The sequence below is a fragment of the Plecotus auritus genome (assembly GCF_963455305.1).
Source record: "Plecotus auritus genome assembly, chromosome: X".
NCBI classification, from domain to species: Eukaryota; Metazoa; Chordata; class Mammalia; order Chiroptera; family Vespertilionidae; genus Plecotus; species Plecotus auritus.
Window position 1 is genome coordinate 9,852,965 of NC_137784.1, and position 13,391 is coordinate 9,866,355.

Consider the following 13,391-nt stretch of genomic DNA (forward strand, 5'->3'; position numbering starts at 1 on the left):
AGTAGTAATAATACTGATTGAAAATAAAAATGTAATAATTAAAAAGGTAAAATTAAGTGAGGAAAAAAGAAAAAAAATTAGTTTCTTAAAAGATGCAAAAAAAATAATAAAAATTAAAAAAAGTGCAGTAGTGAAGGTCATTCACTTCCTCTATTGTTCTGTTTGACACACCTGTTTCCCAGTCAGGACAGTATTGCAGTTCCCTGCATTCCACTGCTCCTCAGTATTGTAAGCCAGTCCTGATTTTTAAGCAGGTGGTGTGTCTTACTTTCTTGTATTCCTTTATTTGTGATTACACAAGAGTCAATTTGTGATTCAGCCCCTGGGTGGCAGTGTTTCTGGGTTGACTTCTGGGTCTATAGTTCCTCTCTAACCTGTTCTTAGATCCTGCTTTCCCTGTGGCACTCAATACCGGTTTGTGGGAGTGGGCTGCCCCAGAGCTGGTTCTCTGACGGTCACTCCCCGCTCTGATCCCCAGGTTCCAGAAAAACAACTTTCCCCTGCAGTCTCCTAGGGTGTCCCCAACTGGGTGATCCTATGTATTGGGCTCAGTAATCAGAAGCAAGGATTCAAAGAGGAGAAAGCGCGAGTGTGTGAACTCTGGGTCTGCGCGTAAGCCTGCTCAATCCCCTTTTCCCCCTTGTGTCCAAGCAGCCAGCACACTTCCTAAATTTTTAGGCTGTCCTTCTGCATTAGATCAAAATGGGTTGCTTTTTAGAGATCCCCTCTGTTACCAGCTCTGAGGACCCCCTTCCACATTCATGGATCACACCAGCCCCAACAGCCACGGATTTTTCTAGGTGCAGACTTCCCCCGGTCCTCCAACTCCCGCAGTGCGCGCGTTTCTCTGTCCTGCCGAGACCAGAGACCTCACCTTATTCCAGGCGAAGTCTTCGTGGTGGAGTGTAGAGCTCCTCTGTATCCACGTGTTTGCGCCAATTGGGGACTGGTGCTCTGGGGTTTGCAGCTGTTTGTAGATTTTCAGGTGCCGCAGTTGTAGATTTTCAGGTTTCCAATAACATCCACTTTCCCCTTCATGATGGCACGGTCTCCGTGTCTGAGCCGGTGGCTCCGGGAGGGAACCCGGCAGCAGTAGGGGCTTCCCGGTCAGGGGACCCCCATCCAGCAGTCCCCCACCTTCTCCTGGAGTATAGCTGTCCCTTAACTCTCCAACAGACACTAGTGGTGCGACCCTCAGCTGTTCTTTCTATCTGCTCCGCCACAAGGCTCGGGACACGTCTGTCTATTCTGCCTCCATTTTTCCACCCAGCTTAAGAGTCTTCTGTTCTGCTTTTTCTTATACATATTATTCTGATGTATTAATTCTAGGTATCTACTCACATAAGAGCATGGGCTGTGATGTTTGTTTCCTGGCCCTAAAAGTAGACTTGGTGGGCCTACATTTCTCATTTCTGTCCATTTCCAGCCTGTGTGACTATGGGTATTTCACTTTTCTGGGCTTCAGTTTCCTTTATCTGTGAAATAGAATAATCTCTGCCTCAGAGGTTTGCTTTGTGGATCAAATGAGAAATGTAAACATCTGTGCCTACCAGTTTCTGGCACATTGTAGGTGCTCAAATGTTCCCTAGTATTTTCTTTTGTGTTTTTTAGAATTTGGTATTCATTTTATTTGTGAAATTCTTAAGTATTCTTGAAAGTCACCTTCTGGTCACCATTCACTGAGTTGACTGCAGATGTAGAGTCTTTATTGTGAAGTTACTCATGTCACTTCTAGTTTGACATGTACTGTTCTAGTTTGACGTCGAATCTCCGATTGATGAAATCTTCAGGGTTTGTTTTATATTCCTATTCTCGGAGAAAAATGGTACTTCTAGTTCCTCATTAAACCTCTTGTAAGGGGATCTAAGAATTAATATTTTTTTGCATTGAGTTGCATGTCTTGTGTTTTATTTGGGAGGAAGGAGAGTAGAGTTCAGATCCAGTTGTGGAATGAGACAGCAGTCAGACCAATGATGGCCTGAACATCAGCTGTGGTGCTGATAAAGCGGATCAGAGCATGAGTCTTAGACTTGTGACTGCATGGGCTTCAGACACCTTTCTAGTCACAGGCAGGTGTGGCTAATCCAGGCTTTCCACAGGAGTAGGAAGAGAAAATCTGCCCTCCAGGCCTGGCCTCTCCAAAAATGATCCTCCATGTGGCTGAGTCTTCATTTGGCCTATTGATGAGCTAGGTCTGTCTCTTCCAAGGGAAGAAGGTCCTTGTAGGTGAGGGACTGGAGCCATGGGCCAGATGTCCTCCCCCACACGGTTCCCTCCTAGGCAGTAGAAGCTCCCTCTTTCTGAAGGGAACCAGAATCATGTAGGATCAGCTTCCCAGGGAAAGCTTATGACCATTAGTATCCCAACTATGATACAGTTTACTGTTGTCCAAACTTCTGGCATTGAGAGTTTAATTTGGTGTTCCATCAAAGTGAAATGATCTTAAAAAGCTTTCTCAACACCTGCCTACCAGCTGAGATTTATTTTTAAGATCTGGATTATGTGCTTCCTGTTTATGTTTCTTTTTCAATTTTTATACTTTTAATAATTCTTAGCAGAGTCTGAAAATACACTAAATGATTTGTTAGGCAATAATTTTGATATGTTCATGTGTTTTATTGTGTTATAATCTTGTGTTCCAGTTTCTTGGATGAAACACAATAAGCAGATGTGAGCCAAGGAGTTGTTTGTTATTCTTGATGTGCTGTTATTATACCTTCTTTGTTTTAAAAAGATCACACTGTGCTAAAGGTGCTGCACTAACAGGCTGCTCTGCTCTCTCTGCCTAATTTTACTTATAAGGAAACTACAGAAAGAAAGCATTTTACTTCTTTACATACTTCCAAAAGCTCGAATTGTTAACCCAAACATATCAGAAATGGTTTCATCTTGGATGATAATTTCTCTTTTCTATTGGAGCTGCATACTACTTGGTTATGTTTAACTGTTTTTCTGCCCTATTGGCAAGGTCATTAAGTGTTCTGGAAATAAAAGGAATAAAAAAAGTGTTCATTTTTGTGGCTTAAACAAACTTTTTTTTAAAAGGTAACAAAATTAGTTTTAGTTTGGTTATCAAATGATAAAATAATAAATATAAAATACATTTATTCTTAGTAAAAAAAAAGGAAATAAAAAATAAAATGAAATACATTTATTCTTTTTTGTATTTTTTTCAACTTGGTTTCATATTCTTTCCAAAAAGGAAAAGAAGAGTGCTATTTATTTCTCAAAAACAAACAAACAAAATAAATGATAATATTGAACCTTAGTATTTAAAATGCATATACATTTACTTCTTTGCAAGGGTTGGGGGTAGGGGAATGAATGGAAGACTTTTAAATAGGAGGGTATATATAGAATTTGCCTATCTCAAGAATTTGAACATATATAACATGGCACTTTTCTAATGACTCTCATTGTTTTCTATCCCAATTTAGGTTCTCACCATTCCACCCTTATAATTTATTCCTAATCTTAACCTGATGTAAATATTTTCCTGCCTTATCATAAATTGGTTGGATATCTTTAGATTGTTCAGTTAAATTGTACCCAGGGGCACCAAGGTTTGTTTGTCCTAGATGGCCCTATGCACATAATCTCTAATTCCTTTGACAATTCTGCCCTTAAAAGCAGATACTGTATCAGTTGGAGTGTGAAGTCATAATTCTTGGGTGGAATCTTTGTGTACCATGCTGATTTTCACTCCGGTTTCAGCTCCTTATGAAGCTAGACAGCCCCTTGTCCAGCCTGAGGGACCCTCATCGGGGAATCAAGGAACCAAGCCGCCTCGGCATCAGGCTTCCCTCATCCGGGTAAGAGATGTTGTGGGGTTATGCCAATGGGAGACTTTGGGGACATGGTTTTTTGATGGGCCCTCTTTTTTTTTGCAAGGAAGATATAAAACTGCACAGATTGTACTTCTTGTTCTGTTGCTTGTATATTTTCCTAAATCTTTTTTGCTGTATATGTTCTGACTGTCTCTAGACTAATCCAGGCTGGTCCCTGGTCATCGGTATGTCTAAAATGCCCTTCCACCATCATCTACTTAATCATTAGGTACCTTCTTCAGGAGAGCTTTACTTTTCCCAGAACAGCCTGTTGTATCTCTGCCTTATTTATTCTTTATTATCATTCATCCAGTGCATAGTTAGCTGTAGCCCATTTGTTTTGTGCCTCTAATTACATTGCAAGCTTTTGGAAGGCAGAGGTAGTCCTTCTGTATTCTCCTTCAGTGCCTAGTTCAATGCTGTTTGGAGAGCAATTATTTTACAAGTGGCAGCAACTACTCTTTCTCATATGTAATCGATACAAAAGAAATATTATGGTAGAAGCACAAGTGATATTTCAGTTTTTCCTGGCTATACCATCGCTTAGAACCGTGGTTGGCAAACTGCGGCTCGCGAGCCACATGCGGCTCTTTGGCCCCTTGAGTGTGGCTCTTCCACAAAATACCACGGCCTGGGCGAGTCTATTTTGAAGAAGTGGCATTAGAAGAAGTTAAAGTTTAAAAAATGTGGCTCTCAAAAGAAATTTCAATCGTTGTACTGTTGATATTTGGCTCTGTTGACTAATGAGTTTGCCGACCTCTGGCTTAGAACATTTCAGCTTCCCTTTCTCCAGTGTTTTCCCTTGGACAAAGAGCTCTTTTTTTTTCTGTGTCTACCACTGTTTTCTTGTGTAGTATCTCTGAATCCTGTGCTGAGGAAGTCATATTCTCAACAAAGGGTGTGTGTCTGCATGAGAGTAGTTATGAAAAAACTTGGTTCACTGTTTGACCCTAAAGACAAGAGGAAGTAGGGTGATTTGTATAACATTTCAACTGTCCAAGTTAGGAAGAGGATCATTTATGTGCAGGCAGTTCTACTCAAAATAGTAGGGTGGTGTCAGATACTCCCATAAGGAAGTGGGCTGGTGTCTGGACCAAAATAGACAAAGCTAAGGAAGATCGTGGTGTTCACTGAATACCCACTGGGAATGGGCACTGTTAGGCATGGTACAGAACGTCATCTTCTAAGGTGATAGTACTCTGTGTACAAAGAACTTCCTTTTTAAAAAAATCTTTATTGTTGAAAGTATTACATATGTCCCCCTTTTCCCCCCATTGAACTTCCCTAGCCCCCCTCCACCCCATACAAAGAACTTTCTTAAATACAATAATTTAGCCATAAGCAGGGTACTTATATTTAGTGTTCCTTGCCAATATAATATCTAGATGCTGTTATATCTATTAGTATAGAAGAGGTAACTGACTGAGAGAGGTTAAGTAATGGGTCTAAGGTTATAGTCATAATTCCTAAGTAGCAGAACAAGAATTTGAACCCAGGCCTGCCCAATGTCAAAACCTGCATTTCAAAATACTTTGCTATACATTAGAGTCCCATGTTAGAAGGAGGTTAGGTTCTAAAGTTTCTGCATAAATAAACACTGGGTGTAGTGAAAAAATATTCCTGAAAATACCTTATTGGTACCACATTGGAGAGCCAAGATGCCACTCCCTCCTAGATCCCATAGAGCTCAATTTTACCCTGGAGTTAGAACAGACAGCTGTTTCTTCAGATAAGCCCCAGATGTAGTAGTTGGCTGTGTTTAGAGGTCCTGTGGTATAAAAATATGACTTTAAACACTAGAATTGCACCCACGATGGAGTGATGGTTACATTAGGAAAGGTATAGGAGGGACTGGGGTTCATCTAAAAAATTCCCAGGGTGTGGCTGTGCCTGTTTATGCAGAGTATATTCTAGCACCGTGGAGACCAAATTCTTAACAGAGTGTCGGTCAAATAGGCAGTAAGTCATGAACTTAGCAGGTCAGATGGGGCTCACCAGACCTTCTACCTGGCTCCCTGGATGGGATGGCCATGAGCTCTAGCTTGAATTGGTGTTCTGTGACTTCTCTTCGAATCTCTAGGTCCATTTTTCTGCTGATAAAAATGCATCCTGGGCATTTCACTCAACTAACGTTTACTAAACACCTATTATGTGCTAAGTGCTGTGTTGAGAATACAAAAATGAGGCATAGCACTCCCATTCTCTGCCTTCATGAAGCTTATAGGCTATTGGAGGAGATGGCCATTAATCAAACAATCAGAGTGTGATGTGAATGGAAATTACACTGTGCTTTGAGGGTGAAAAGTGGCAGGGGGGCGGTTATGACCTAACCTTGGCAGGCAGGAAATAATCAAGGAAGGCTTCCAGCAGGGAGTAACATTTGAGTTGAAATGAGAATGATTCCTAAGTGTCAAGGAGGTGGATGGGTAGGATTGGAGGAAGAAGGCAATAAGATAGAGGGAACTGCACACAGACATTTTCTATGCTTAGGATTTTATACACATCATCTCTTTCACTCTTCACAGCTATTTTATGAGGTAATTCCTGTTATTCCATTTTTCAGCTGCTAAAACCTGAGGTTTAAAAGACCTTATTTAATTTACTCAAGGTTGCAGCCAGGAAGTGGTAGGCTGGAGGTCAAACACTGGACATGCTTCCTTAGTCTCTGGCTCAGGAACCGGATGGATGGTGATGTCATCTGTTAAACTAAGAGGCCTTGGATGAAAAACTGGTGTTGGGAGTAATAGGGAAAGATCATGAGTTCAGTGTTGGATGTTGGGAATTTGAGCTTTTGAGATAGCCAAGAGTAGGTGTCAAATGGTAGGATATATGAGGCCAGAGCTTTGGGGAGAGTGAGGCTGGACATAAGTATTTGGCAGCAATTGGCCATTAGGAGGACTTATGGTATAGTGCAGAAAAAAACCAGACAGGTGCTTGCCCAGGCCTAGCCAAACTCTGTGTGACCTTGGGGCAAGTTGCTTCTCTTTTCTGTAATATGAATGACTTGGAATGGATTTCACAGTCCATTGTAATAATCTGCAACAGTCTGATTTCCTTAATGTTTGTTTGGCATCAGTGGAGATTCCCCCCCTCCTGTTTGGAGCATTGCCTTCTGTTTAAGATGAGAGCAAGGGGCCTTTTTTGGGACAGCAGTATGTGGTTTTCATGGCTGATGTGTTTTTCTTTCTTTAGTTCTTAGGTTTCCTTCTTATGCCTGTCAACTTGGTTTGGCTGGGCTTCATGTCCCAGAAAGCAAAATGCCAACCTGAATTAGTCACGTAGGTGAGGGGATCTGAAGTGAAGGTTCTTGGTGGAAGAGGATTAATACGGATTCGGCATGGTGCTAGGCCAGGCCAGGGTAACTAATTCCCCTCATGTTGCCATTTTAATGTGCTGATGGCAGCTTCCCCTGTGGCCGTGTATTCAAGTCATTCCTGCCTGATTAGAAGGGGTGACCTCTGGGTACTGAGGGAGGCTTTTAAGGACCCTGGTCCAACTCTGTTGCAGCTCATGGGCTTGGCATTTTAGAGGTACTTATGCCAAAACCAGCACCCAAACTTTGGAATGAATACTCTTTTTGGTTAATGTTTTAGGAATTTCAGGTTTTCTTTTATTCAGGTGGTGGATGGTTGATAGTGGTTTGTGAAGCAGAAAAGGAGACTTTACTTCTTTATCTTTTATCTCATGTTTATAGTTCATTTATGGTTCACTTTTCACAACTTATCCTAACTGTAGACTATGTAGGCATTTGTAATTTTGCTGGCATAGGATTTAGAATAGCCCCTTCTTCTCCCACTTCACTCCACTGCCTCTGTTTTTGCCACTGTTGCCAGAATTACCTTGTATTAAGTCCCTGTCTCATTGACCCCTTAGCAGCTTTTAACACTGCCTCATCACTTAGTGTCCATGATGTGTCCTCTACTGCTTCTATGACTATCTCTTCCTGATCTTTTTCATTTCTCCTTCTTCTGCCTGTCCCATACATGTTGGAGAGCCCTAGATCCAATTCTCACTCTATTACTCCTTAGTTATGTGGAGGTTGATGACCACATATCTCCAACTGTCAGTCATCTTCACTTTAATGTCCCACTGTCACCTTAAACATCTTTCCCAGAAAACCAGCTTTCACTCTTCCATTCCTGGCTCCATCCGCTAATTGGCACATGCTTGTGGTCATTGTCTCTGGTTTGGCTGTCTCTGACTCTTCTCTCACAACTTCTGCCCATTGAGTTACCAAGTCTTGGCCATTTCACTTTCTAAATACCTCTCTTACCTGTCCATTCTTCTACACTTCCTTGGTTCAGTCCATCTTCTGTCACCAAATCTGTTATATCGGCCTCTAACTCTTTCTTCCTGCTGCCACTCTTTAAATCCATTAATTATTCTCACTGCAGACAAAATTAATCTGAAAAACACAGATCAGCCCCTCCTACTCCCTTGATTGAAACCTGTCACACACTACCCGCTGCTCTCAACGTATCATCCACATTCCTGAACATGGTTCTCAGGGCCTGGTGTTTGGCCCCCACTGTTCTCTTCAGTCACAGCAGCCCACGGCTTCTCTCCCTCTATCCTCTGGCCTCGCAGAGTTGCTTGTCATTTCCCATATGGTCCATGTTCTGTGTGGAAACCTTAGTCTTCATCCTTGCTTTGCCTTTGTTTTCTCTTTTGTCTCAGCTCATCTATGCACTTTTCCAATTGTTAACATGAAGTATGAGCATTTTCTAATATTTCTTGTATATGTGAGGTTTCCATTTTTTTAATTCTTAAAAAATGGTTCATACCTCATCTCATTTATCCAAGAATCTCAGCCAAAGCGAGGGGCATCCTATCTTTATTGTTTTTTATGCTGTTTATTTTTACCTGTCTTTAGGGATTTTAGGTTTGGCAAATGAAATATCATTTTAGCCAGATCTCACTAGAAAAAAAAATATCTTTATTTTAAACCAAAAACACATTCACTTTTAAAAAATAAATTTTTTTCTTGATTTCAGAGAGGAAGGGAGAGGAAGAGATAGAAACATCAATGATGAGAGAGAATCATTGATCAGCTGCCTCCTACATGCCCCCCACTGGGAATCGAGCCCACAACTCAGGCATGTGCCCTTGACTGGAATCAAATTTGGGACCCTTCAGTCCACAGGCCAATCCTCTATCCACTGAGTCAAACCAGCTAGGGCAAACACACCTTTTAAACCCTAAACATACATGCTGTGAGGTTTTCTCCTCTTTCTGGAGAGACAAATGTAACAGTCTTTTGGGGTAAATTCTCAATACTCAACTATTCTTCTTACTTCAAAGACAAAATAATGTCAAATAACATGTAGAGAACTTTACCACCCTGCCATTCTAGATGGGGGTTTGGCTATGCTTTCGGTGGAAGTTTCCTAATGAACAGGTAGGGGTAGGTTGTTAGACATTGCTAGCCAGGCACCATATCAACCCAAAAGTTTGTAACTTTAATATATATATATTGATTTCAGAGAGAAAGGGAGAGGGAAAGAGAGATAGAAACATCAATGATGAGCCCTAGCCGGTTTGGCTCAGTGGATAGAGCGTCGGCCTGCGGACCAAAGGATCCCTGGTTCGATCCTGGTCAAGGGCATGTACCTTGGTTGCAGGCTCCTCCCAGGTCTGGGCCCTGGTTGGGGTTTGTGCAGGAGGCAACCAATTAATGTGCTTGTCTCACATCAATGTTTCTCTCTGTCTTTTTCTCCCCCACTTTCCTTAAAAATCAATGGAAAAATATCCTAGGGTGAGGAAGAAAAAAAAAAAAAGAAAAGAAACATCAATGATGAGAAAGAATCATTGATAGGCTAACTCCTGCATGCCCGACACTGAGGAGTCCACAACCCAGGCATGTTCCCTGACCGGGAATCGAACCATGACCCCTGGTTCATAGGTCAACGGTCAACCACTGAGCCATGCTGGCCAGGCAGGACTGATTTCTTTTGTATTGTTCTAGGAATATTTTGCGCATATACTGTATATGTGAATACAGATATTCTTGTATGTAATTACATATAATATATGCAAAATATATAGCTCTACTTTTTACACGTATGGTAGCATATTATACATCTGTTATACACTGTGTACTTTTTTACTTAACAAAAAAGTTTAATAATATTCTATAGCAGTATATAAAGTACTTCCCTATCTTTTTGTTTTTCCAAATATATAGTATTTCATTGTGTGCATCTTCCATCTAACATTTAACCAGCCCCTCTGATCAACATCTAGAACTTGCAATCGCAGCACCATTTGCATATATATATCTGGCATTAGTTCCCAGAAATGGAATACTTGGGTGAAATGTTTACACATTTTTAATTTTTGTAGGAGATTCTCAAATTGGAGACTGTATCAATTTATACACTTGCCAACAATGTATGAAAATGCTAATTTTTCCATACCCATGCAAAACACACTGTGCTAAAAATTTTACGAATCTTTGCCAGTCTGATAGGTGAAAAATGATATCTGTGTAGTTTTAATTAGCAGTTCTCTTTATTAGTGAAGTGGGATATCTTAAGTTTATGAGTCATTTTTATTTCCTTTTTTTTTGTGTGTGTGAATTGCTTGTTCATATCCTATATGCCCTCTTTTTTTCTTTTGGGTTATCAGTGTTTCCTTATTGGTTTGTCATTTCTGCCAGTCTGGAAATAGAAGCTGGTGTTTCTGTTCCTTTGGATGAGTGAGCAACTGCAATGTATGTGGAAAACTACTCCTTGCATGGTTGAGAAGAGATCCTGGGCTCCTGAGGCCCTGGAAGGAGGGTAGGGACCCCAGCTTCTTTTCAGTTCTGGAGAGCCCCAGGCTGCCTGCAATGATTATATCTTGGTTATGTCTTCATGACAGTAAAGTTGAATTACTTAGTTTATGAGTAGAGATTAGGGCTAGGAGAATCTTCCGTTGTTAGCGATGGTAAATGTCAACCTAGTGTACCTGTGTGTGTTGGCCTCTCAGCATTGCTTAGACAACTAAATTTTCTTCCTCTGAGTGAAATAGTAAGGAGAAAGATAGAGGGAGGGGTGGGAGAAGGAAGGAGGGAGAGAATATATGTGTGTTTGCCTTTGTGTGTAACGGGAGGAACTGGTTTGATAAATTTTTAGGAATGCATGTGCCTTGTTCTTGATGTGACATCTTGTTTTACCAGATTCATTCTCTATTTGATTTTAAACCCTCACTTGAATTTTACCATTCATAGGAGGTAAACGGTTGCTTTATCTTCAGCATATTCTTTGCTGAGTCTACCTAGGACTAACAGATGTCTGGGTCACTATTACCACAAAGAGGTCCTATTTTTTATGGCGTCAAGCCTCATTCCTACTTTCTTCACCTACATACAATTCTTTTTCAGATTTTCTAGTCCTTATTTTTGAAACATTTAATTTCAATTGATACTGAAATTTACTTTTCTCAGCCTAAATCTTAGCTGTCTCTTGTATTCCTCAGGTGCTTACCTTGTACCCACACTTCTTAACAATTAAAGTGATGTTAATTGCTTGGTTTCTTTGCTGGGAGGCATTTCTATGTGAAAGACAAAAATGTTTTGTTTTAAGATGAGAATAGCAAAAAGATACTGGATCATTGAAAGACAGATGACTCCAGGATATAAGAAGAGGGTATCTGAATAAGAAATAAGAAATTGAAGGATATTTTTTGGAAAAAGACACTGACTCCATAAGTGTTAGGACTGATGAGGCCTTGCAAAATCCATGCTTTAGAGATAGCAGGGTTGGGTGGGTGGAGGGAGAGTCAAAATGGTAGGCTGGTCCGCATTAGAATTCTAGCATCCATGCAGCAGGTTGGTTAGACTACCGATGAAAGCAAATAAATACATCTTATTTGTGGGGTCAGCGTTGTTTTCCCCACAAGCTGTGGGCATTGCATTAAAGGCTTATGGTGTCCAGAACTTTCCTGGTAATAGCTAGGGCCCACATAGATTTGTTAGATTTAGCCTCTCAGATGCAGCTCAAAACACTTAATTGAACCCCTGTTCCCAGACAGTACTTTTTAAGGCTGGAAAGGAAAGTGGTGTTTGTTTCTAGCATATGCCCCAGGACCTTTCAGTCTCAGTTAATATATACTAGGCTGCGAATATGGAAGGTTCCTTTACAATAGCACTGTTTTAGCCCCGATATAGGCCCATTAGCACTGCCTTTGGACCTCAGGTGAGCATGTGATGCCTTGTCCCCAAGTGCCTATCCCCACAAAGTATTACTACTGATCCAGTGTTTATTTGGCCCAGTGTTGTAGTGGTCCTTTAGATTGTATATGTCCTTTCAGTCATCCCAACAGTCTTAGAAGGTAGACTACTTGCAACACTATATTCTCTGCTTATCTATTGGGAAATATTTACTAAGTGCTTATATGGGTCAGCCACCATGACAGGGGTACCCTGAGGACTACAAACATGGTGCCTACTCTCAGAGAACTTGCAGTCAAGTGTGTGTGTGGGGGGGAGATGGATGCAAATCAATTGATCCCAGCTCTACATGTGTAATGGAAAACTGACAATTGCCCTAAAGGCAAGGGAGTACTTTGGTAGCATATAACAGAGAAATCTGATCTAAGGCTAGAAAGTGAGGGGAGGCTTCCACAAAGAAGTGAGGGATAGCTAGGAGTTAACCAGGCAAAGGAAGGATAGAGTTGGGAGGCAAGGAGAAGAGTATTTCACATAATGGGAAGAGCCTAGACCAGGGGTCCTCAAACTTTTTAAACAGGGGGCCAGTTCACTGTCCCTCAGACCATTGGAGGGCCAGACTATAGTTAAAAAAAAAACCTATGAACAAATTCCTATGCGCACTGCGGGCCCGGGATGAGTCGGCTGCTAAGCAGGACAGGCAGTGGCACCCGGCGGGCCGGATAAATGTCCTCGGCGGGCTGCATGTGGCCCGCGGGCCGTAGTTTGAGGACGCCTGGCCTAGACAAAAGGCATGTGCTGGTAGGGTTCTTTGTTGTGGACAACAGAGTCTACTCTGGCTAGCTTAAGCAGATAGGAAATTATAATAGGGGTAGCCTACCAAATTTTTAGAAAGGCTCAAGATTCAGACTATTCTAAGCTTGTGAGAATGATTTCCAAAACCACACAGCAGGACTGGGTGGCTAAGGGGGCCTTGCTTCTGCCACAATAACAAAGCTACAGAATTGGGCAATTGCTGCCATTGCTTTCGGCTTCAGCTCCACATCACACGTGACCTAGACCAGCAGCATGAGTGCTCTGTTCCCTGCCTCTTTCACCATGTGACTGAGTTCTGAATCAGTTTTTCTGTAGGAGTATTTGTTTAATGGAACCTAAGTCCCATCAGGAATTCTAGCAGCAAAGATATAGGGGAAGTGTAGTTTTTAACCTAGCCAACCTCTGTAGTGCAGGGAATTACGCTAAGAGGCGGAGTAGTGGGTGTTGAGTGAGCCAGGTTACCATGCATAGATAGCATGGAGAGGAGACAGCCAAAGAACAGAAAAGCCTGTGTAAGAGCCTGGAGTGGTAGAGAGATGGGCCTGGAGAGGTGTGCAGAACTCTTTAGACCAACGGCCTTTCAGGTGGGGGACGGATGG

At 41.6% G+C, this 13,391-nt stretch overlaps 1 protein-coding gene across 7 annotated transcripts in view; it reads left to right on the forward strand.

Moving 5' to 3' along the window:
• The window catches only part of REPS2 (RALBP1 associated Eps domain containing 2), a 204,454-nt gene that overhangs the window by 81,717 nt on the left and 109,346 nt on the right, over positions 1-13,391 (forward strand). For all 7 annotated transcript variants that reach the window (XM_080653923.1, XM_080653926.1, XM_080653925.1 and 4 more), the window contains exon 5: positions 3,715-3,812. In XM_080653923.1, coding sequence (XP_080510049.1) covers positions 3,715-3,812 — 98 coding nt within the window. The remainder of the gene's footprint in view (positions 1-3,714; positions 3,813-13,391) is intronic.